This window comes from Triplophysa dalaica, chromosome 9 (genome assembly GCF_015846415.1).
Source record: "Triplophysa dalaica isolate WHDGS20190420 chromosome 9, ASM1584641v1, whole genome shotgun sequence".
NCBI lineage: Eukaryota > Metazoa > Chordata > Actinopteri > Cypriniformes > Nemacheilidae > Triplophysa > Triplophysa dalaica.
Window position 1 is genome coordinate 17,776,712 of NC_079550.1, and position 25,948 is coordinate 17,802,659.

Genomic DNA, 25,948 nt, shown 5'->3' on the forward strand with positions numbered 1-25,948 from the left:
ATTCGGATAAACCAATGTTGCTAGACTGATGAGTGAATTAAAACGAGATCGCAAGGAACACAGGGCGTAACATCAGCGGCTGCCATTGGTCGCTTCAGTCACGTGTCTCGACACAACAAACACACACTTGCACATGTCAAACGGTCGAGGCTGAGCAGGATTTCCATTCAATGATGATTCAGACTTTCACTACAGCGAGTAGTCGGAGGTCGAGACAAAAGAGTAGAAAATGATATTTAAAGGCAACAATTCCAGCAGTGGGATTGAGGACATTTGTCTGAAATGTTATTTTTTTATATTAAAAAGTTATTTTCATAAACCTTTGAAAAACGTAAATACATAATGCTTTATTAGGATTTATGTCTGTCCTATTTTTACTGGCAGCTGTGAATCATGTGACTTGTAATATTTCGTTCTTATGGCATACAATCATTTTCTTATTTCGTGAAGAATCCAAAACCTGTGGATAGTGCTTGGTTCTTAAAGATATGAAATGTTATTGTGTATAAATTGTGTTGAGTTTTCTAGGGCCAAAAGATAATTGTTTGTCCTGCTTCTTTGAACTGAATTGCTTTTGGCAGTAACCAGGGTGCTTGTGTGGGTGAGTAAGAAGTGCCTGCAAATTGCTGCTCTGCACAAAGCTTGTGTAATATGCTTATGTTTTGCTAATAAATGCGGTCTGATGGATTTCCAGATTTGAAGTATGTACCACAACAACAGCTGGTCAACAGATGCCTGACTAAAGGTACACGAAACCACATCTTTGATACCTCCAACAATACATTACGCTTAGATATTCAAATGATTCAAGAACAGTGGAAGAAAAACTAACCGGATCTTTTTCAAGATTTGGAGTGCTCAAGCAGTTTGGTTTAGGAACCACGCATATATCTTTAATATCTCGCTCTCACACTTTAAACGTCTAAAGCCATTATCCAAAACCATTAAACCAAGAAAAATACCCCAAACATTTATACAGAATATTTTATTGGTTCAGCAGACTGAAAAACTGGTTCAGGTGGTGGAGAGGGAGCATATCGTCAATTGTTTCCCAACACACAATATTAAAACAAGTTCTCTGTACCATCTTCTCCATTACAAACACTGATAAAATCAATACTGGGCTGTAAAAGGTAACAAATCTGCGAGTTCATCATCAGACCAGTGTTTCTTTTATCTGCAGAGGCACATTTGCACATGCACGATCATATGCACACGAGAATTACACAAATGAGAAGGTTAAAAAGGAAAGGATAAAAAGACAAACAAATAAAAAAGAACTACAAAATGGTTATTTATGTAGCACAGTACAGAATGATATACAGAAGACACACAGAACAGATACAGTACTGCTAAAAGTTTTTTTCTTTACTTGGACAGATCAGCTGGTGCAATATATTTAAAGCTGGAGGTAAAAGCTATACAAGATGCCTCCCTAACCTTGGGTGGGGGGGAGAGTAAGAGCCCAAAAACAAAACTATTTACATTTTATTTCTTATAAGATTAAGATCACATGGTCGGCACAAATAACAAAAAACAGAACAGTCATGGTGGATAGGTGGAGCAGAAGCGGACGACAGAAAAGACTGCAAAATACAGCTGAAGCAGATGCACGGCTCCAATAAGTCCAAAGTTTCCTCCAGTTCACTCTTTTTCGGGACTTTTATCTGTTAAATACAGCCATCTCAAAAAGCTCTTGTATTTTGTACTTTTCGATGCACTCATCTTCGGTCCCTTCTTCCGGTCTTCCTCCGCACCTAGAAAGAGAATGTTTTTAGTAGGTCTGGGTTAAGTCGGGACATCAGTGCAAAATCATTTCTTTTGGGATTGCTCCATTACGGAGATTTTGTTTTTCTTTTGATTAAGAAAAGCTGAAAATCTGTAACTATTTTTTATGTATACGCTCAAATTTATTTGAATACGGTTTATTTAATGATTGCTCCTGAACTTTATTCCCTGTAAGGATTATGGGAAAAACACCTATAAAGCCCCGTAGGAACCAGGAAATACTCACTTTAGGCGAGGAGTCTATGGCCTCATCCTCTCCTTCATCGCTCTGTTGAGCTGTGTCAATCTCCTCTTCAGACTCCTCCTCCTGGATGGCAGCAGCTTTCGATCTCCCACCACTGAATCAGATCAAGCAAATCAATTAAAATCCATGAAAACACACACAGTGTTTCCCCTGCCATTATACTAGGGTTGCGCCCCGCCCCCCTTGAAGGTCAAGTTCATTTTATTTTCTATATAGCACCAGATCACAAACAAAGTCATTTAAGGTTAACATTTCTATAGAACAGGTCTTTGTTCTTCTATTAAACTATGCATGCATACAATACTCGCGTGGTTTGGGCAGAAAACTCTGCTTTATGTAGAACTAGGAGATTGAGTATAGAACTTACAAACGCGACAAGACGGACATTTGTGTAAATTAAATATTTTGCAACTTTAGACACTCAAACATATCATATAGACTAAGGAAAGTATTTTGGGACTAATATGTGCTCATAAAAGCCTTTATGATTAATAATGACAGATGCTGCTCTTTTTATTCATGGCCTTTTGACGTTTTATATTACAGTAAATACAGAACAACGTGTAATGCTGTAAACGTGTAACCTATGTCTTTGAAAACTTTAAGTTTTGATAATTTTTTTACTTATTTAATCACCTGATCTTTAGATTAGTGGTCCAAATACTATTACTACTATCAGTTAATAAAAGACTAACAATAGGATGAGCTTGAAAACCTCTTCATGGTAACATAAGCAATTACGTTATTTTTCATTAAAAATATAATTATATCAGTGACCTTTCATCATTTATAATAAAGTATGTTACATTTATTTTCACTTTTATATTTTGAAATCTGACTGTAATTGGCCAGCTTCATTCAAGTCGATTTTTGTCCCAGAGCAGCCCTGCTGCTGTTATTAAAAGAAATACATGAACACCATGATTCCTTTGAGTTTTTATGTCGTTGTCCGTCTGCCTCCCCCCAAAGCTGTTAACCTAGGGCAAACACTGCACACGCTATGGTCATCACTACAGTAGAGATGTCACTCGTGTGTACCTAGCTTTCTTCGCTGCCGTCTGTGATTTTGGAGGTCTTCCTCTCCTTTTCTGAGGTGTGGACTCCACTGAATCACTTGGGGTCTCCAATGCCTCCGCTCTGAAAAAAATGTAATTTACAGTTTATTCAGGAGACTGAGTGCTCTTGAAAGCGTATCTAATGACTTTTTAAATATTCAAAGCTACTATTGGAAGGGGCTACTGAGCTATTGGTATTGTGCTCGCTCACCTTGGTTTGCGTCCTCTTCTGCCTTTGGGCTTCACCTCCATATTCTCACTTCCCCCATCATCCTCATCTTCCTCCTCTTCTTCCTGCTCCTCATTCTCTTCCTCTGCAGGTGGAGCAGCCTTCCTTCGGCCCCTCCTGCCTTTGACGGGCGTATCGTCCTTGGCGGCAGCCGACTTTGGGGGCCGTCCTCTACGACCCCTCTTAGGTGGACTGTTCTGTTCGTCTTCCGTCTCCATTGTCGTTTCCGCCAAGCTGCTGTCTTCTCCCCACTGATCCTCTGCGTCGTCCGTGCTCGTGTTGGCTTTCTTCCGGCCCCGTTTGGGCTTAGACTCCTGTCCCTTTTCATCCTGGTTGGAGGCAGCACCTCGCTTCCGCCCCCTACTTGGCTTTTCTGTCTCAGATGGGCTCTTCATTGAAATATCTTCATTCTCGCTGTGGTCAACATCAGCCGAGTCCAATCTGGGTGTGAGAGGAAAAAAAGCATGTGTTGAAACAAACGGATCATACAATGCGACTTATTATAAAGACGTGCATAAGTTGAAACAAAAATATCTCAAGGACAGTTTTAAACGGCACTGAAAGGAACATCCCCCACAACACGATGTAAGCGCTATGCCGACGTGGCACACATCCAGTAAACACTTATTGAAAAGACTCTCATGACCCCAGATTAGTGATGTTTCTATATCATAAAAGCTCAAGCTCTAAAAGGGACCCATCACGCACCCATCCACCAGTTTCCATTGAGATGCTGAAAGGCAGTCTGATTACAGAAAACCTTCATCTACCGAGAGCTAGTTTAGACCACAATGGGAAGTAAAAGCCAGATTGTGCTGTATGAAAAATTCATTTTAATAACATCTTAAATAGATTCAGACTACACAAAGTCACGCAGCAGACAGCTCTCTTTCATCAGAGTCAGAGTGTTATTAAATTTATAAGAGATGGAGTGCGCTTCGTGTTATATATATGGACACAACCATATATTTTCCTGGAATTCTGAAACAAGTCCATTTTAGTGAGCCGATCATGCCATGATAAGGGATTTTGCCTTTAGCAAGTACTGATGTTTGTTTGTTTGTGGTGTCGCAATATACCAATACTGACAGTAACCATTTTTCTTTCAGGGCATCTGCAGTAAAAGAGAAGCATTAACTTGAAGAGAATCTTGACTAATTCATACCATCCCAGTAACCACCAACAGGGTAACCACACTGATCCAACAAAACCTTTGTTCTACCACAACAGACAATCTGAACCAATTCCCTCAATTTCTGTCATTGCTTTTAAGATTTGCATGAGCAATGAGATGAAATGCTTTATTAACTAACCGTCCTTTACTGCGTCCGGGTGAGCTGGGGTTAGAGTTGCTGCTGGCGTTACTGGCGGTCTCCATTCGCGAGAGTTTGGTCTGCAGTTTTCCTGTGGCCGACAGGGGTTTGTTCACCGCGCCCAGCACGTTGGCGGCCTTTGGCTTAAGATTGGAAAGACAATCAGGCAGTTGTTAACCTTCAGTTTGACCGAACTTTTGACATATTGAAAAGCACAGAATACAGGTCATACGCATACCTTTCCTGGAGTGAAGAACGATTTCATCTCAGGAGGCAGATAGTTTTTTGTGTTACTGAAATTCTGAAAGCCAGTGAGAACATTGAGAGTTTAGTCACAGAGTTGGGAAAAATCGATTGTACTGCAAGTCTCTGAAATTTCAATCTGCTTTGTGACTCTGTGCCAGTGAGCAGAAGGTGGTATTGTCAGCACCTTGTCTGGCTGTGTGAAGTAGCGTGCAGGCAGTACTGGATCTTTCGGAGACTCTAAACTGTACGTGGTGCTCTTGGACATGACAATGTTCATGGCTACGTCGCAAACCGTGTAGAGTTTCTGCATGAGAGAGAGATTTCGTTGTGAATAGGAAATGTAGGTTGGTCATATTTAGACGTGCAATGGAAGACTAAATAATGCATATTTGCAGATGAATAATGCACATAAATCAAACGCATACAAACACTAAACTGAATTACTAAAGAATTACTATTATAATTTAAGAGTACAATTTGTTGTCTTATGCAAAAAAAAAAACAGGATTTGTGACAGGTGCAGTTTTACTGACAGATGGATAATTATTCAGTAGTAAACATCTATGGCTGGTAAATCTCTCAATTCGCTGTCAATTTCATTGGAAAGTGTTGCAAAACGTTGATTTTGGACCATGATGGAAGATAACAGCAGCTGTTGTGAAAGTATCAAACGCATAAAGCCACATGAGAAAAAAAACAAAGCATTTCTTTAAAATAACACAAACCTCATTTATCTTGGGATCATCAGGACACTGTCCATCTTTAGTCTGTTTTATGTTTTCTATCATCTTCCTGATAAATGCGTGACTGTTGTTTTCATTTTTGGCCATTAGGATCTCCAAAACAAACCACAAAGCCCTGCAGGAAAGAGCGAGAGAAAGGAACATCATCTTTAAGATTAAAGGCACATGGCAAGTCTCTTACACCATTGATGAGCCATTTCAGCATCCAGCCAAACATCTAACAAGCAGCACATTTTCTCCACCATTTATGTCTATTTGTAACATCTGTTAAACAGCACACTTGGAAAAAAATACCATCATTGAATCAAACAGCCGACATTTTCAAACAAATTAATATGTAAACACCTTCAAAAGTAAAAGGACAAGCAGCAAGTGACGCTTTTGTGGACTCACTCTTTAATGTCTTTGAGCTGCTCGATGTCCTGGACTTTCACGTAGTCTGGGTCGTGAACCAAGAGGTGAATTGCATATGGCACCACGTACTCCGGCAAGAGCGATATCAGCTTCTCTGCAGTACACAACAAACAAGCAGAGATATTGTGATAATCGGAGCGTTAGAAAAACCTGAGACCCAAGATACCGAACAATAGCTTTGGCTCATGAATATGAATTACAATTGGAAAAAGACTCACGTCCACCAAGAATCTCAGACTAACAAATCAAAATGAAAAGGCAGACGTGCCATGAATTGATTCCAAAAGAAATAGACGAAAACCAGCACAGCGGACAGATGAATCTACTTGACATAACAGACAGAACAGTGTTTTCAACTAGGGATGCACTGATATGTAAATTCTGGCTGATAACCGATAATTCTTTAACATTGGAAGCCGCTACCTGATATACATCATCTAAATAGAAATATAAAATTCAATAAGACTGAAACAAAAAGGCAAAAAGTGGACAACTGCTTTCATTTGAAAAAATTCAATGCAGAAAATTAGGTAACCATTAGTTCTCTTTCCCCCCTGAAAATCATGTACAAAGCCTACTTTACACTGGTTAATTATTCTTTAACCTTCAAACTTTTCTGGTATATTTTTTATTTAAAGATAACATTACATGCGATCATGAAAATCACATTTCATGTAGTGTGTCATGTTGCCATGTTTGAATGTAAGCAGTCTGCCAAGTTGTAAATCCGAAGGTGAATGAATAAAGTTATTAGCTTGGAAAAAAGGGAGTCGAATCTGAATCATTTCCTACGTAATCATGCAAACAAGTCGACCAAAGTTCAATTCGGGAACCGCCACGGTTCTACGTATAGTCCCCGCCTACGTTTTGCTAGGACTGCCTGCGAAAACTTCACTCTTCTCCCCCAAACACTGTAGCTCGTGAGCCTCATTCGCGGTAGACCAATCACAGCAGACTAGACCATCTGATCAATCACATCAGACTAGGCTAGCAGAAAGGAGGGGATTAGACAGATGAATCACAGATGATTCATTCGAGAGTCAGTCAAGAAGTAAGGTAAGAATAACTGCCTATTACGAAATAAAAGCGTTTTTACACCTACGTACATAATTTTTTTGTTGGACACTACATAAACCAAAATAGGACCTTAAAACTCCCTAGTTAAGAAATCTTTAAGAAACAAATTTTAGATGTTCTTTCATAGCAACCCAGAAAAACTTTCTTATTAGCCACATGTCTAGGCGGTCTCAAGACAGAAGCTTTCACATGGCAGTCGGCTTAGAACAATATGCTTTGTTCCATTTCATCAACAATGTTTTGCTAATAGCAGTAAGTGAATGATCACAACAGAAAAATAATACTGTCCTGTATTTTTAACTGTGAGCAGCGTGCAGCTGAAGAAGTTTAACCAGGAAATGATTTATCAGCTATAATATATCAGGCTAAATTTTATTTTCGACCGATAACATTACAAATGACAATTTAACGTCAGATATCAGTATGGGAGATAATTGATCGTGCATCCTATTTTCAACATAATGACCCTGATAAGCAGTTCAACCTATGAATGTTCATTGTGTTGTACGATTAATGAGGACCTACTACTTAAATACATGTGCTTTGGAAAAATTCATTTCTGCACTTGGCTTCTATCCAAACATTCTTTAAGCTATATATACACATTTCTATCAGTATGTTTGTTCCCTGAGCATCAAACACATGACCTAACACACTCTACAAACCACGCTACAAATAACTTTAGTTAAATTGACGTTATATTGGCTGTCCATACCGCTGACTGCTGCGTGCTGTTTCAGGTACTCCCGTCGCAGGTTAATGTTCTTAACCAGGCACTGGCGGGCGTGCGCCCTGCGCTCCTTCACTGGGTCTTTGGCACACAGTGTAAACACGGCCAGGTACTCCAGCGGCAGACGCAATCTACACAGGCCTTTGTGCAGTTTCTGGGCAAAAGCCTGTCGCACCTGGTAGCACTCGTCCTGAGAAAGACAAGAGATCTCATTAGTACTCATTAGTCATTTAGATGATGATGCCATTCAAAGCACGAGACAAACCCTCAGCTTAAGGGCTCGATCAAAGCCACTTGGTTCATGGGACACCCCATCTAAACATTTGGTTTCAAATCAGCACGTTTGTCATCAACATGGAGCAATTACATCAAATCCATCATATACTGTTGTTTTAAACTTTTTAGTTTCACATCTACTGTAAACGATGATAGATTTCTATTCTGGGGTAAGATACCCCCCTTTTAACCACTAAAACAAAATAGATTGTTAAGCAGTTCAATCTATGAATGTTCATTGTGTTGTATGATCAATGAGGAACTACTACTATTTATATATAAATATAATGAGCACATGTGCTTTGGTAAATGGCAAGTTGCATAGATCTTCCAACTCCCTAAAAACTTATTTTTTTACATTTCTGCATTTGGCTTCCATCCAAACATTCTTTAATCGATCAATAAACATTATGCTTAAGGGATCAGACAATGAAAAGAAACCCTGAAGCTGACTATTCATTTTATAAGAGAAGATATTGTAACACTGCCATTGCAAAAGTTGGTTTATTACAAGCACTCAAGTGTGGCATCCTTTAAGACATGCTGTTCGTAAACCGGTCATCAGAACAAACTTTACTGCAAAACTAGGGATGTGCAACACAGCGAGTCACAATACCAGCAATCGGAACTTAAGTCAGGGGGTTGTAAACCATCAAAAGATGTTATGGGATGTCTTTGACATTAGGATAATGTTGAGAACATCAGTGCAGAAACAAAATTCTAATCATGCTTACATTGATGACGAGAGCGCAGAGCTGGTACTGCTCCAGGGTGATGATCTCATGGTAGCACGGCTCCTGAGCGAGCCGAAGAACAGCGCAGCCGGCCGCCAGCCGTAGACGAGACATGTCTGGCTTCCTGTACGCCCACACATAGGAAATCATCATTAGTAAATCACACCGACATTATACAAATAAAGCTCACGATCTGTGCGACACATTTGGCCTATTGTGATCAAATCAATACTGCTACAATGAACTAGTATAATAGTATGCTATACTGTATCCTATTACCATTACAAAACAAGCACTGACTAGTATAACAGCTGTGTTTTTAAAGACTTTAATGTTCACTCGCCCAATCTTTCCCTGCTCCGTCAGGTCGCCGTCGCTGCTCAGGATGGCCGTGAGCATTCTCAAAGTGGAGTTGCCAGATTTACTCTGGTTGTTCTTCACGCCGAGCAGCCATCTCACCATCAGTTTAATACCCTGAATCTGAGACACAGAGGAACATTGAATTCACCTCCTGCTGCTTCTCTAATATCCACTCCTGTGACTGCAGCCATTCATTTTCAATGCCAACAACACAAACCATAACAGGTAAAATACAGAGACTTCTGTAATTTACTGCCGGAGGGAGAAAGCTGAAGAGACCTGCTGTGAATTTAATGCAATGCTATAAAAAAGAAGAATGAATAATAAATGGCAAGGACAGCTAACAGCAAAGGACATTCAGCGTCTCACCTTAGCTAACGTTTCAGGAGAAACCTCATCGTCTGGAACCCACAGCTTGGTAGTTTTCTTGCCAGGAATCTTCGAGACGTCCAAAAAAATCAGATCAGTATCGGCAGCCACACAAAAAGGAGACATTTTTATTATTTTGTCTGAAAGTCTGCGAACAAGCTTAAACTAAAAATAAACCGTTGTCGTTGCAAAAGGTGAGATGAGTCACACATCGACTTGCTTTAAAAGCATAACAAAATGAAAAAACTGTGCCTACATGGCTGTATATCCTTGAACCTCAATATCAGTACATGATCTTCTAATTATATTGGCTGATTTACAGCTTAAGTTCATTCCCATAAAATCTTATTAAAAAACTAGCTACTACAAATAAGTACCTTTCCTTCAGAACAGTAATAAAGTGATGCTACAACTCACCCGATCATTCATTAGCAGGTCTTTAACGATGAAATTGGCCACCAAAGATTTGAGCGGAGCTGCGAATTGTTCTGGGGCCAGCAAGGCCAGGTGTCCCAGTGTTGTTAGAGGTGTAATGAGCTGCTCCATATTCTCTGTGTCAAGACCTTTATGCAGAGGCTATAGAGAGGAGACAGAAAAGCTGAATCTAACATTTTGAATTGCATTATCTAAAGTCACACATATCTGCACTTCTGTAACATCAAACTCGATCTAAATGATTAATGACTACTCTGATTCCATCATGTTTAGTGCTATGGTCTGATAAACAGCGAGATAAATGCAATCAAATACATCATGGCCTAATAAACCTCACTGTGAAAACCATCTTCCCTAAACCGAGGCTCATAAATCAATAACAAGAAACAACATACCCCACTGTGTTTGGACAGTGCAGTCATTTTAAATATCGTGCAAACCTGCACTGCAGAATTGCACACACTGAAATTGTGTTACCTCAAATATTTGTGCGAAGTGAGTGTCTCTGTTGGTGAACATAGCATGGATGCAGTGGATGGCATATTTGGCCTGGCGAGGTGGACCTTTCTTAGCTTTCTGCTGCAGTACTGGTAATAAAACTCTAGGGGGAGAAAGAAAGTAAAACAAGCAAAAGTGAATGGGAGCCACCACTCGTATCATCAACTGTACTGAACAACAGTAGTAGACAATAGAAAAACTTGATTTTAACATGTTTAAATCTTGTTTGAAATCCAGACATGCTCTTGAAGAGTGAGACGGACTCAAACTTACGATTTGATGTGCGGGAAGCTCTCCTCGAGTTTGCTGCCTGTGTTTTTGAAGATCTGGAGTGCGGCCTCAGCAACCTTCTCGTCGTCCATCTTTAGACAGCCCAGCAACGATTCGAAGGTCTCGGCAGAGTGAAACGACACAGGGTGGGTGAAGGACAGGACCTGAGTGGTGTTAAGATAAATCAGTACAGCTACAAACACGAACAAAAGTAACTTTCTCAAATAACAAATGAAGATATGAGAATGATGAGACATTTTTGTAAATGTGTTAACACCATTTTTGCAATTTAAGATTAAGTAAGATATTTTTTCATTTCTGTGAATCAGAACGTATTTTAAAAGCAACACTAGAGCAACTCTCTCAAAAATTATTTTAGTGGTATGACAACTCTTAAATGGACGAAATTTATAGGCGCTGCTACATAAGCAGGGTTCTATCGGCTGAAAGCACACTTGGAACTTTGGTGTGCGGGTAGGTTCACAAGCCCCGCCCATCACCTGCTTTACGCCATACATGTGCCCCATATGTTTTTTTCTTGTTGTCCCATTACATGTCTGATGTAATGTAATTGGCTATAAAGCATAAGTAGATGACTCTAGTTTTTTTACCTTCAGCAGCTCCAGACCAGCTCGGATTGCTTGTTCGGTAGGGACTCCCTCATCTTCATCATCAGCAGTCCCTTCTATAGATTTGTTCACTTGTTTGATAAGTGCACTGCGTAGAGAGAAATAAAGATACTGAAGGAAGCTCTGAACATACGATGTCAAACATATTACCTGTATTAAAAACTCAACGTACCTGATTGATTCTGTGTCGATATGGACAGGTGCTATCCTCTCCAGTAAAAACTTCACCATCTCCAGGAAAGGGTTGCTGGGCTGTTTGGGGCTGCCCAGCTTTTTGGTAATATCTTTCTGCGATTAAAAAAAGACACACAAACTTAGACAACTTGAATTCCAAAGCCAAGAACCCTAAATGTACATATGTGATCAAAACAAAACAAAGATCTTACCACGCAGACCTCGGCCTGCTTACACGAGCAGGACGGGCTCACGAGAGTCTCCAGCTGCTTTCTGATCTTCTCATCTTCCTCAAGAACCTGAGCGAGCTTCTTGACAAAGTCCTGCGTCTTCCCGGGATCCGGAAGATTCCCTTAAACACAGAAAAAGACAGAGAACGTCAGCTTCTGCTACACTATAAATAACCAAATGTCTGGAGGTTATTGGAGCAGCATAAGGAGAAAACACAACTTACTTGTGATCACCATGACCTTTGAGAACACGGACTTGTTGTAGGACTCCGACTGCGAAAAAGTAAAACCGAACATGTAAAACCTGTTTTCAAGAATGCCTGACCACATGAAAACCAAACAAAAACCTACTTTTGGCTGCTTTACGAGATCCAGAAGATCTTTGACGTTGTGTCTCAGCATGTTCTGACACTTCCACATTTCATTCAGAGCTCTGTTAGAGAGACAAACCACAAAAACCACAATCAACATTCAACACCTGTGTCCTGTAACTCAACTGGTAGACTATGCCGCTAACAACACCAAGGTCACAAGCATTAATTCAGGAAACAAAACACACAATGGATAAAAGTGTCTTTTTAAAGTAAACTGTATATGTCTAATAAGCACCCTGAAGCATACAAAGATAGCAGATAAAGACATTTCAGGTAAATCAGGTTAATACAAATTGATGGAAGATTACACAAATAAACATTTCGTACCTTATAAACTATAAACTAATAAATATACTTTAAAATGGGCTTTGCCCTACAATTAACGTATGAACATGTTTTACACAGATAAACAAGGCATTACTGCACCTACTTGACAGCATTTCCATCCAACGTGGCGTACAGGTAATACATACACTTCATCCTCTCTGACGTCTCCAGATTGTGGGGCACTAGATACTGGGCGAATATCCTCTCCACGAGTAACCTGATGCAAGAACAAAAATCTGCTCTTCAAGTATATCCGTCATCATTTGTTAAAGAGGAATTCACATTCCATTAAGATGGCTCATTAGTTTTTTTAGACATGTTATTACCCAATTTCAAATGAGAGTGCTGAAAGAATGACATCTCAAATCGATGAGCCAATCAAAACAAGACTGTATTCCAGCACGGTTGCTATCGCATGCATGAATGATGCAACGCCTTTGCAATGAACTCAACAATGGGGAATAGTCAATCTCATTGGGAGCTAAAATGAATTTGAGATGATATGCAGATTTGCGTTTTAAACAAATACAACAGAAAATCTCAATTCACAAATAAATGCATGTGTGGCTCTCTAAACACTTTCCAAAATTTCAACTGATCTGATAAGCAATTTCTGTTTTTATAGTGATTATCATCTGTTAGTTTGAGGCTAATATGGTTAAGCCTTGTCTATTAAGCTTACGCACTGCGGTTTCACAAATAAATGAGCTAACCCTTTTAACCTGAATGGATTTTGATTAAATAATGTTTTATTCTTCAATAAAGCTCAATCCCTCTTGATGTGATGCCAACAACACAGTTTCCCTGTATTATCATAGTGTTATCTGGACTCCGCTATTCTCAAACCATTTTTAAAACTTTATCCTCCAAGTTACTGTTCTTCGTGTACACAAAGTGTCATATATTGAGGTTTAAAAGTAAGTGTACCAGCAGCTGTCTTGTGACATCACCCGTCTTCAGAGAGCTGCATTTAAAGAGCTTTGCAGATTTGCTCGACACAGGTTCAACAGAGGATTTTCAGTGCTCTCTTGTACTCAAAACACGAGCACTCAAAGAACAAAGCACTTTCTCCAAGAGCCTGTTATTTCATTAGAGAAACCTGTCCAGCAGCTATCAATCTCTTGAAATGCAGATTTTAAAAAAATAGCAGTCGTGGCCTAATGGTTAGAGACTCGGACATAAAACCCAAACGTAGCCGGTTTGAGCCTCAGTAACAGCAGGGATTGAAGGTGGGGGGAGTGAATAATGAGTTCTCTCCTCCACCTTCAATACAACAGCTGAGGTGAGACCCTTGAGCAAGGCACCGATCCCCCCAACTGCTCCCCGGGTGCTGCAGCAATGGCGGCTCACCTTATCTGGGTGTGTGTTCACGCACTGCTGTGTGTGTGCACTCGGATGAGTTAAATGCAGACCGCAAATTCAGAGTATGGAACACCATACTCGGCCTCACATCACATCACTCACTATCAAATGATGTCAAAACCTCCTAAACCAGTACAAAATTCAAGCTTTTAAATGAAAACATTTTTAATGTTGATTGGTCGATTCAAACCCATCTGACGGGTTTGGTAGCATCACGTAGAGGTCGACCAATATGTTTTTTTTCTGGATGACCAATATTTTTGGACAATTTTCTTTCTGCCACCTTGATCTATTTAATCTAATCAAGTAATAAAAAGTGATACACAATATTGCTTATATTAAACATTTATTGAAGACATGCCTCTTCAAATCAGTGCACTTGATGGAGAAAGATTAATTAAGTGTTTATTGCAGGTTAGTATAGTAGTCTAATTCAAAGTGATAATACATTACTCAAAACTTTTAAGCACCTTCTCAAACTGTTCTGAAGCATGCTCCTATATGTTCATGTTTGTTGGCAGACACTGCTATTAATCAAAGTTGAAACAAAAATTTTAATCTAATCTAATATCTAATCTAATAACACAGCCTGCTGCTCATAACTGCATTTTAAGTATTAGCCTTTTTCAAGCCTTACAGGAAAGTAGATGCTCTTCTGGTCGAATGAGTTTAAACAGTCGCAAAAGACCACAGACATACATAATGAGAAAACGAGGGGAAGCAACAAGAAAGGATTTAAACTTCGGCTGAAGACTTAAGTTTGGTTGAATGACGAAAAACCAGCAAGCAGAATGTTTTCTCTCCATTTCAGATTTCAAACGTACACCTACAGTGTTCAGCCTGTCTCACTGCTGTCAGAGCAGAAAAAAAAATGTATGTTTATCTGCCCAGGTCGCGTTCATTTGTAAATTGTGTGCACTTTTTTTAGCCATTTAAAGGATCGACCAAAACCGAGCAATCGGTCGACCTCTAAGCATCAGTGCTATTGAATGTAATTCATTGTTCTGTTCATACAGCTTGTGAATGACTTTACACAATCCAGTTATACAAGAGGAGATTCTGCTTAACCACCAACATCTGAAACACTTTCATATTTCATGCCACATTTAAATCCCATTTAGAGTGAGCGAGAGCCAAAGTCATCAACACAAAAACCTGTTGTTTCTATATGCATAACACCGGCGTTCTCTATCTAATATCAATAACAAGTCAATACAGGAAAAATGCTGCGCTTTAAAAACAGAAACTTTATTCTCTTCCTCACACACAAACCCTTGATCATGTTCGAGTGTGACATCAATCAGTTTTTTATCAACATCACTCACCTGTCATCTATGCTGTTCTGGTAGTAAATGTGAAGCAGTTTGTCTTTGATCCATGAGATCTGTTTGGAAGCCTCTTTGCCTGCCTCCGCCTGCAGGGCGTATTTCTTATAGATCTGAGCCAGGCCCATCATGGCCTCCTTACGGACTCGCCACTGTAACAGAAACCCACTCAGTCAAGATTATTACATTCCGTGTAAAGTATTGTGCCTTTCAAATAAGCGTTAGTAAAAGACAGGGTTAGCATCACATTTACAAGAAAAAACTATTTTGATTTAGTTAAATATAGTTTTTAATTAATTCAGCACTGAAAGCAACCTTCTGAGAGCAACACTAATAACTAAAAATGTCAAAAATGATGTGAAGTGTACGTTTTTTGGGGAGGAATACACACAGGAACACTATTTTAAACAAAATTTTTATAATCTTCAAATTTACACCGGTCACATTCTGCAAAAAGAAAAATCACCAAAGGCATTTTAATACGGTTTTATGAGACAGAGAAGTTAAAAAAAAACATCCATTTATCTGTCATCTGCACCGTAAAAAAAAATGAAAAGCCACAATCCGGCATAAAAAAAGCTTTTGTATGGTGAGCTAGATAAGCAGATGAGACGGAGGAAAGCTGTGACTGCTGCAGTGTCATTTGTCCAGGAACACACAATGGCCTTCAATTAAATTCCTCCCTGAAAGCGTTTTGAAAAGGCTGAGGAATGGTTATATGTGAATTATAGTCCAATTTATACCGTTCCGTCCCCTCTAGCTCGGGTGGCTAAAGGAGACTGCTGATTAAATTATAGAGAAAAGAAATGGAGTGTGTCTAGGAAGAAACAAGAAGCTAATGTATTCCAGCTCGGCTCTGACTGCGATGATGTCAAAACCTCGGCTTAATTTGGGTTTCTGATGAAAGAAGGTGCTTGGATATTACAATAAAAATAACTGCACCGCTAATGAGAACGTAGGAGAGACAAAAACAAACAAACTACTCAGACTTTCTATCATTTTCTTTCTTTTTTCTATCGCATCGAAGCTAAATGTCCATAAGATAGGACGACTGTGATTTCATGTACTGATAAAGGATTGAAATCTCTGTAGTTATCATAAAACCACAGAATTCACCATATGTCCTCAGAGAAAATCGTTGGGTATAAATAAGTCGGAGATCTCCCTACTCACCCGTTTGTCAAGCGTTCTTTCCCTCACGAAGTTCAGCAGGTGGTCATTGACCAACGAAAGATCCTTTTTGGAGGCCGTCACAATGGACACAATGACATCATGCCGAATTGCCTCTTCTGGATCATGTGACCTCACTTTCAAGTACTCTGCGGAACAAAAATCTTAATGTAAAAAGGGTTTTCAAAGAGAACCCTTTCAGAAAAACAGATTCAGTCATACTGGCTAAGGCTGTGAGCAGTACCTGTGAGATCTTTTGCCAGATCTGGATGGTTCATTAAGCAATGGCTGGCGAACTTCACGCATTCCAATCGAACAGGGACGTGGATGTCGTTGAACCTAAAGGGACGAATGCAGATGGTTAACATCTTCTGGCTCTTAAAATTCAATAATAATAGAAAACGTGATAATGAAGCCGGTGGTGCAGGCGCTTCACCTTCCGAGATAGCACTGCCAGAGAGGTTTGTTCTGTGAAGCCAGCTCTGAATCTTTCGCTCCGAACATCTTGGCCAGCAGCTTCACGACTTGCAGGCGTTCATCATTATCATTACTCTACACACACACACACACACACAAACACAAGGGTTAATTCATTACAGCCCAAAGAATGAATGAACCCATTTCTTCAATTTAAGCTCCCCATTATTATGTACATTTACATTACATTTAGGCATTTGGCAGACACTTTTATCCAAAGCGACTTACATTGCTTTATCCTATACATTTTACATAGGTATTTGCAATCCCTGGGATCGAACCACAACCTTGCGTTGTTAACGCAATGCTCTTACCACTGAGCTACAGTGTAGCATAAAAAGAAAAGAATAAGACATCACATTCGGTACAAAAAGACTGATAACGCAAACTACACCTGCTTGTATGTACATCTAAACACATTTAATAATCCCCCCCAAACAAGGTAAAATAATAGCCTTTGTTTGTTTTTTCAGGTAAGTCTAATGAGAAGGAATAAAGAAAAATGCCTGGGGATTGTTGCCTGCAATGTAATTGTATTTTCACATTCAATTAAAAGTCAAACACATAAAAATAACAATCAACTTTGAAAACAGAATCGTGGTTAAAACATTTAACTGCACATAAAAATGACTTTTAGGAGTCAAATACCTGCCAGAGAAACAAATAAAGCAGGTTTTCTATTAATCGCTCACAGTAACAACAACAGATAAGCCGATGACTCAAAGACATTAATCTGGTCATTAACAAAACACTCTCATATGTGTAATCATGGTTTCACCACGGTAATAAACTAAAGCTTTTCTTAAGCTTTTCAACCGTACAATAAAAGCATGACTCAGTCGTAAACAAAGCACTGCTTCCTCGATGATAATAGATAATAATGATAACCTATCAAAAATGCCCAACAGGCTACAATAAAAATCTAATATTAAGAGAAACAAGGTTCCAGTGCATCCCAAGAGGCCAAACAACTATCCATAAACAAGCCCAAAACGTTTTTTATTTAACATTTATATGCATGTGTTTAGGTAAAATGATCATTTTTGTATACTTTTGTGAACTACTGATTATATTTCTCCTTAATATCAAATAAAAATATTGTTGCTATTTGCATTTACTTGCAGAAAATGAAAACTGGAGAAACGGGTCAAAATAACAGATTTTCTGTATTTTTTCAGACATCAAATACTGCAAAGAAAACAAGTTCATTTTCACTTATAAGCAATATAAATACCAACGTATTGAAAAAAGTAATATTTGTTCATGTATATAGGTAAATAAAAAAAAAACATTATGTGATAACCTCGATTGTTATCAGTTGTCATGCGTCCTGTTGTCACGATACTGGAATTTCTAACATCGCTTCAATACATCGATACAATACAACACAAAAAAAAAAAAAATTCGATATTCAATACCATTTTCGATACCATAGGGGAAAAAACTGCCATAACAATAAGGCCCAAATTTTTTTTACTTTTATTTAAAGTTAAATTGAACAAGATAAGACAATGAGGTATATATTTACCTCATTTATTAATTATTTATCTAATGTAAATTTTACTAATACATTAACTATTTAAAATCAAGGTTTTATTTGTAAGTATTAATGGACCAGACCTTATATAAATAAATAAATCTTTTTTCCAGGTAAATAACCAATTTGTCAAAACAGGCAAAGAAACAAATCATTGACCGTCATAGACACATCTATCATAATGAATGTTTCTGCAAGCCTAGAGACCTCGTGACAAATAAAGAGAAAAAAAAAAATCTCTTGCGACTATAAGCCAAGATTCAAGCAGACAGAACAGCATGCGAGGATCACAGTCAATCAGATCTCACTTACCTTGAGCTTGAACTCCAGCTGAGGCAGGACAGACAACAGTAGATGGCTGTCGATGTTGTAGAGCTCCAAGATGAGGTCGAAGACGTGTTCTGACAGATCACTCACAGACGTCTTTCCCAACATCAGCACCTGGTTAAAAAACTAACACACACACAACAAACTCACATTAGGATGGGTTCCTCAAACATCTCACATCCACCAGCTAAAACACATATAACATGCAGTGTTTCTCATTCATTCATTAGACTATGGGGGACCACCGTTGGCTAATTCGTGCTGCCATAGTTTCAAAACGAAGCAAAACTTTATTATAGGTTACTTCTCATAGCAAAATAACATGGTGTTGTCTGTTTCCAAAGCTTGATTAATTGGTCGCGGCCACACTATCCAACACTGGCTGCCATGTTTCATGAATCCTATTTAAATTTTAATTTGACTATTTAAAACTAAATTCATTGTAGTGTTGTGAGCGCTCAGCACCTCACTCTTTCTCTCATGTTGCATGCAGCGTCTCGACAGCGCCTCTCTCACATAACAAGGAATCATAACAAGTTATGATCGCTGTCGAGTCCAGCTGCTTGTTATTTCAGCAATCATTGTCTTTAAGTCTTGGATTATTTGTTTCTCCTCAACCATTTTTCTGCGTGTTTTACCCCTCAGGGGACGAGTCCTGGCACTCAAGGGGTGGGTCCTCACGTGGGAAAATGACGCCAATGCATACCCTCTAAAATCCCCATCGAGAACACGATAATTGCCTTCCGACACACGGAGCAGTACGCCTCACGGTTATTCCCAGAGACAGCCCTCAGCCATGGTTCCTTTTCCTCCAACCATTTGCAAGAAAACTTGCATTTCCCCATCAATGAACGATGTTGTTTAAGAGTGCTTCCACACCTGACTAACTTTGAACGGTTGAATCGCGAGATCCCCTTGAAGAGGTTGTCTCCGTACACTTTCAAACGAACCCTGGAGCGGTTTGTTTGTGGCGAGAACGTGATCCGTCCTTAAACCTCATTACATCCGAACTTTCGAAAATTCACAAGAACAGCACAGTATTTTCATTCTTTACCAAACAACTCTGGGAAAGAGAGTGTAATAGATATGTGGAACAGTGCCGGGTTAAGGTAGAGAAACTCCGCCAACAATACATCCAAGTGCGAGATGTACGAGTTCCCATGGATCGGTGACAATCTTCGCCTACGCAATGATTAAAATCAGGCTAACTTTAGCATATGACCTCTTTGGATAATTATGAACAGATGATACACAATTTATCACCTTGGAAAATATCATTAAGACTTTAAGGCCTTAATTTTCTCTAAATTGATTTATCAAGTTTTAATAGTTTATAAGACCCCCAAAGGACAGCCTGGATAAGCTCAAGAAAGACGGCAGAGTTTCTGTGACATGACCGGTCGCTATACCATGAGTTCGAATCCCAGGTGACACAAACCGACACACCTTGAATGCACTGCAAGTCACTTTAAATAAAAGCATCTCCTAAATGCCTAAACACGGATGTAGTACAGACAACAAATACACAGGAAGTCATTTCTCTACAGATTTATTACAGTTACAAAGAGACCTCAGAATTTATTCTCTCCATTCCGTCTGTATTTAATGAGCACAGCAGGGAATAGAGTTCACAGCATAACAGCACTGCTATGTCCTCTGGGTGTCTCTGATGAATATGTTTAAGCTCAACATGCAGTTTTAGTAAGAAGAAATACACCTAATCTTTGGTTAAAGCTGCAAGCCTCAATGAGTTTCTGAAAGCGATCGGGTAAGAGTCGACACATGGGTTCATTATGGGTTATTCAAGATTGAAACAAATGAGAAGACCTTTACATATCGCTTTAAGGCAGCACGATGTTTACACGCGGCAGGATGTGTGTTCCGTGATAAATGAACGGTTATGCATCACATATACTCACATTGGTAATGTACGGCTCGATGGCTTGAGCTGTTCTCTTCAGCAAAGCTTTGGCCAAATCGTATGCTTGCTTGTTGAGATTCTGCAGAATAAAAGTTATGAGCGAACGAGTAATGTGTGATTTCTTTATTTGTCAACGATCCTTTTGAGAGGTACATCGTACCTTGTGAGCAGGAACCAGGTTTACCAAAACAGTATCCAGAAGTTCCTGCGAGACAGAGTCACCTTCGCAGACAATAGAGCTCATGAGATCCACCATATGCATGTGGACCTTCTGGTTGTGGCCATTGCTATACAAAACAAACAACAAGAAATTGGTAAACACAAGCAAGCGCTGGCCCAAAATCATGAGATGATAAAAGCACAGGAGTACAAGATGGGAAACAAACACAATGGAGCATAAAAACAAAATACTTCTAGGTTTTTCATTTATACGTGCCATGTGAGTTCTGTCGGATGTCGCTCGCATAGGACATTCACAACTGATTGAACATCAGTGGCCGAGATGAATCGCCCACCCACCCCCCATTTATAGTGCACATCCAATGAAGGGTTCCCACCTGGGATTTGCACACATCATTGTCATCCAACCGAATGCTGGGAAATAATATCAGCGCATGGGAGGCTGACAGCTCATTAGGAGATAACAAATAGACTGCAGCTTCCCATTTACATCTCAAACAGAAAGCGGTATACCAAGAAGGTGCTTTATTGAATCATGACAGTCATTATGTAAAGATACACAGCTGTACGGCTTGACCGGGAGGCGCAGATACCACAGTCAAGTCAAGTTTGATTAATATAACGCTTTGCACCAGGCATACGCTTTCAATGCAGCTTTACAAGAAACTACTGCAGTTCCCTTAACTAATATAAAGTCATTATTGAACCATTAAAATATCTGCTCAAAGCCATTTAGATACTTAACAGATAACTTAGTTGTAAAGAATACACTCACTTGATCACTTGGAAAAGCGTTCTGTATAGCTGAGTAAAGATCTCATTGCTGTCCTCCAATTCAAAGCAGATGTTGTAAGACTTCACCCAAGCGATGTTCTAAGGAGAGAAAAGACAAGATCAGGCGTTGCATTAAAATGTATGGAATGAGCTTTAGATTACTTGGGTGACGTACCTCCAGCAGGTAAAAATATCGATTAAACTGGGCGCTCTTGGTGTCTTCTAAACCCTTCAGCTGGCGAGTTATGAACATGAATATATCCTGAGAACAGAAAGACACAGAGCAAATGTAATATCTGAAGCACCTGCAGAGGCGAGAGTACACAATGAGATGTGTTATTTCTGCTGAACAACTCCATCTTTCACTGTCTTCTGTTATAAGCTAAAGAAGAACAGAGACGCACACAAACATCACCTTTAAAATATTCAGCCCGCTGTTATTTATAAGAACCTCTGAGAATATGCTGACAATATAAATGTATTTGAATGCTTCTTTCCTCTCAAGAAAATCTTTATAATGGAAAACATTATTTGCTTGCTCATGTGTAGTTATTTTAATGCAGATACTCAATGTTCACAAAAAATAAGCTCCCTTCCCAGTCTATGCAGACCATTTATGAACACTAGTCTGCCAAAAGCTTTGTGGTTGTGATTTCATTCCTGCATTTCAAGATGTTTATGTCAACATCTGTTCAAAACATTTGGCTAGTTATGCAATCTGAACATGAGCTAACCACCTATAAATAAAATGTTATGTAAAAACATCATTAATTTAGATGTGAAAAGGAAAGTCCAACTTCAAAACCGACAGAATGAAATATTTGAGCTCTTAAAACTATTCCAACCTTTAGTTTATCAGGGGATGTGTACGGCGCTTCGGGGGCGTAGATGCGAAAGATATCAGCTAGACAGCAGGCCACAAGGAGCCTGACGTCTTTGTCTGGATGTTTGAGGAAAAAATCTGAGGCGAGGTGCAAGGCCAAGTTTAGATAGAGCTCCTTCTCCTCCTCTGAATCCTGGTCCATATCCATGAAGGTTTTCACCACCATCTGAGGTTCAAAAGCAGAGCAGTGAGCAACCACACATCCATCTTACGGTGTGATGCAAGACGCGCTTAATGGGAAACACACCTTCAATTGGCAGTCTCATTAAAAAAATTGATACAGGTAACAAATCCACAGAGGGAGAGAACACTTTCTATAAACTGTAAAAACAGCTCGGAATACGAGGGGAAAAATTTTGGCTTCCTTCTGCCTGACAAAGCTGCAGAGGTCTTAAGATGAACAATTTTAAAGATTTCCAGTTTCCTTTCCACTTGCCTGAACAAAGTGGCGTTACCTACCTTCAGTCTCCGCACCATCTCCTCTTTTGAGATCTTATCGGAGATCTCCTTCACCCCTGGCGGGTAGGTGATCTTGCCATCTGTGGCTCGATTCTTGGAGTGAGCCATGCTCTCCAATCAGTGCTCGCTGCAAATATGGCAAAAACACATCAGCCGCAATACTACACACAAACAAAAGGGGAATCTACAAATTCTTTAGGAAAATGAATGTGCCATTGATAAAATGATTCAATGGACTGTTAATGTGAATTTCTTCTACATCCAGACACACTGAAGGCGAAAGTTCTGAGTGTTTTTGGAAAATTACAGGATGTCGGCCAACACCTCACCTCCTGCGGATGGTTAAATATTGACGGCACCATAAAACCATTTTTGGAAAGAGCACTCTCATGCACTACGTTACTACATTACCCATCAAGAACGTTTAAATTCAAAGAAATGCTGTGCTTTTCATACAATCTGACACGCAGAGAGACTTTGCAGATTAACAAGCTAAACACTACACCCACATGAATTACAATATCTCAAGCAGACCCTTTTTAAATAGAAAGTCGTCAACACAATGCCTCTAACTGCCTTGAAAGTGATGTGTGCGTGTTCCTCGAGAGTAATCTGTTAAGATTTAATAGCACAATTATCCCTAATGGAAAATTAGTAACGTAGACTGCACAATATTAGAAATATTAAAATGTGAAGACTTGCCATTTAATGCATGTAGTAATAGGAAAATGCATAATACGTATTTCACTGGTCATTGGATAAATGTATATTTTTAACTATACATTTTTATAAATGTGAACATTTTTCATTTACTCTCGGCCATTTCAAACCAGAATAACTTTCTTTCTTCGAAGTATTTGCTTGCAACCAAACATCTTTGACATTTATTGAATCAAAAAATAAACATTTCTCAAAATATATTCTTACGTCCACAGTAGAAATAGTCAGGGATACTGAAATAAACGACTCAGAATTGTTATTACTGTGCAATCTTCCCCTTCAATCAGTTATTTAGCAAACAATTGTGATACGCACATTTGCGCTATATTGTATTAATTTCAAAGTATCTAACAGCTCGGAATCGGATAAACTGAAATCCTCATGTATTGTTATGATGAATCCAGTTATCTTTTCGTATTCCCCAATTAAACATGAAGATGGCGCATACATGTCAAGCAGACTTTACTCCTTTTAGGAGTAAAGTCTACAGTCATATACTATGATTTGCTACTCCCTATTGCTAGAAGGTTAGTGGTAAAACTAGATATGAAATTTTATTTAAAAATTAAGGTATGAAATAAAAAAATTAAAAAAAGTTCAATATGCAAATAACTTCATTAAATTGAGTAATGCCTACTTTTGAAAAGCAATTCATATAAAAGTACGACAAAACCTACATCATGGTATAGGGCAAAAATATGAATAATGCAAAGGGAGTTGTAGCGGTCACATCAACCACTGTTTAAAGTGATAGTGAAAATCTTGTCATCTTTTGCTCACTCTCACTTTACTGCTTAGATGTATAAATTACGTTGTTCTTATGAACACAGAGAAATATGTTTGGAAGAATGTCAGCAATTTTCACTTCTTTCAATACAATATTTGTCATACTATGTATGATGTCACAGAACTGAAAACAGCTAACATGTTTACAAATATCTTTGTGTTTAACAGAACAAATAAATGTATAAAGGTTGGCAATAACACGAGGGTGAGTAAATGATGACAGAATTTTCATTTTTGAGTGAACTATCCCTTTAAGACAGTTCTAGTGCTTAACACTTCATGCAAACACACACAGCACACTTCATAACACCTCTGAATTAGTACACGACACAACACATTTCCAGTTATGGTAACAGGATCCCAATGGTTCTGCATAGGAAAAGCAACTTACACACTGACAGACGGCAGGATGACTTTCTAAAATAGATGTCTACTGATGCCTTTGTGCTCCTTTACAGCTGTTCCTACATCCACAACCAAAACAAAACCGTCTCAATTACAGCATGTGTCATTGTATATCCTTTGCCAGTGTTCCCCCCCGTTTATATCCAAATTAAACTGTTATTAGACCCCTACGAAAGCTACGTAACGTTACAAGATAATATTAATTTCACACCACTAACGTTAACGTTACAGCTCTTGTGTCGGGGGTCCAACGCACAACATCACATCCGAGCCCAGCATGCAAGAAAATCATAACCACAATGGTGTAAATGAAAATTAAAGCAGTGTGATCTGATATTGCACGATGTGCGAGTCGGATGTGGCTTTATGTTTCTCACGAAACGATTTGGCGGTTATTTACTTAGAGACAGCTAAGCTAAGCTAACGGTGCTAACGTTACTAGAGAGCTAAACACAAACACGCAAGATCATATACATGCATATACGTACGCACACGAGGATCGGGAAAGTGCAGTCTTATTGTGCGTCCTAAATGACCACGATCACAAATGTTACACGCTTACGTACAACGCAAAGTGCGCTCCGTTTTCTTAAGTTAAAAGATTTGGGGGGAACACCGAGTCAGATGTCCTCGCATGGGTTACGAGAAGAATAGACAGCCCCCGAAAAGGGGGGAAAACACTAACCAAAACGACCAAAAAAACAACAATTTCCGTCAACACAACCCGGCACATGACAAACGACCGGATTACTCAACGAAAACGTTAAAACTGAAGTAAACGTTTACCTTATTGGAAAAGTGCGCGCTCCACTCGCTTCTCCCACCACTATGATACTCCTGTCGGCTTCAAAATGGCGCCAATTTGTCCCTGGCTGCACCATTCAGTGCAGCTCCGCTCCACACAGACCCTCCTCTAAAACTGAGGGTTATTTATTTATTTATGACCATTATTTGGGGGGGCAGTATTATTAAAAGTGATTCGGGTTAGATAAAAGATATAAATCGCAGTGACGGCAATGTACATAAGCGGAGTAAAATCGAGCGTTTACGAGCATTCACACTAGCAGTTCTTAATATGCGGTGTAACAGCGACATCTATATGTCGTG

The 25,948-nt window shown here is 39.2% G+C and overlaps 1 protein-coding gene across 2 annotated transcripts; it reads right to left on the bottom strand.

The window, feature by feature from the left end:
• Positions 1-970: 970 nt before the first annotated feature.
• On the bottom strand, positions 971-25,892 carry pds5b (PDS5 cohesin associated factor B). Of its 2 annotated transcripts, XM_056757005.1 has the most exons (35): positions 25,628-25,892; positions 24,828-24,900; positions 22,931-23,057; positions 22,434-22,637; positions 21,764-21,850; positions 21,590-21,687; positions 20,795-20,921; positions 20,633-20,713; positions 18,699-18,839; positions 16,809-16,924; positions 16,617-16,711; positions 16,376-16,521; positions 15,203-15,354; positions 12,619-12,732; positions 12,166-12,247; positions 12,039-12,087; positions 11,797-11,936; positions 11,583-11,698; positions 11,393-11,498; positions 10,785-10,945; positions 10,491-10,614; positions 9,996-10,154; positions 9,579-9,647; positions 9,193-9,329; positions 8,850-8,973; positions 7,825-8,029; positions 6,012-6,126; positions 5,601-5,733; positions 5,060-5,179; positions 4,868-4,930; positions 4,630-4,772; positions 3,299-3,757; positions 3,071-3,169; positions 2,015-2,126; positions 971-1,757 (listed from the first exon to the last, which is right to left on the bottom strand). In XM_056757005.1, the coding sequence occupies exons 3-35, from the start codon at positions 23,036-23,038 to the stop codon at positions 1,722-1,724; spliced, it is 4,221 nt and encodes a 1,406-aa protein (XP_056612983.1). In that variant the 5' UTR covers positions 23,039-23,057; positions 24,828-24,900; positions 25,628-25,892; the 3' UTR covers positions 971-1,721. The 2 variants fall into 2 exon arrangements, with proteins under 2 accessions (XP_056612983.1, XP_056612982.1); XM_056757004.1 differs by lacking the exon at positions 24,828-24,900.
• Positions 25,893-25,948: the final 56 nt, after the last annotated feature.

Excerpts from the sequence above, each read along its gene's own strand:
- pds5b (XM_056757004.1), bottom strand. The coding sequence starts at position 23,038 with ATGGCTCACTCCAAGAATCGAGCCACAGATGGCAAGATCACCTACCCG. Across the intron at positions 22,638-22,930 it reads AGATGGTGCGGAGACTGAAG|ATGGTGGTGAAAACCTTCAT; the intron begins GTAGGTAACGCC and ends TTTGAACCTCAG. Across the intron at positions 2,127-3,070 it reads ACGGCAGCGAAGAAAGCTAG|TGGTGGGAGATCGAAAGCTG; the intron begins GTACACACGAGT and ends GATCTGATTCAG.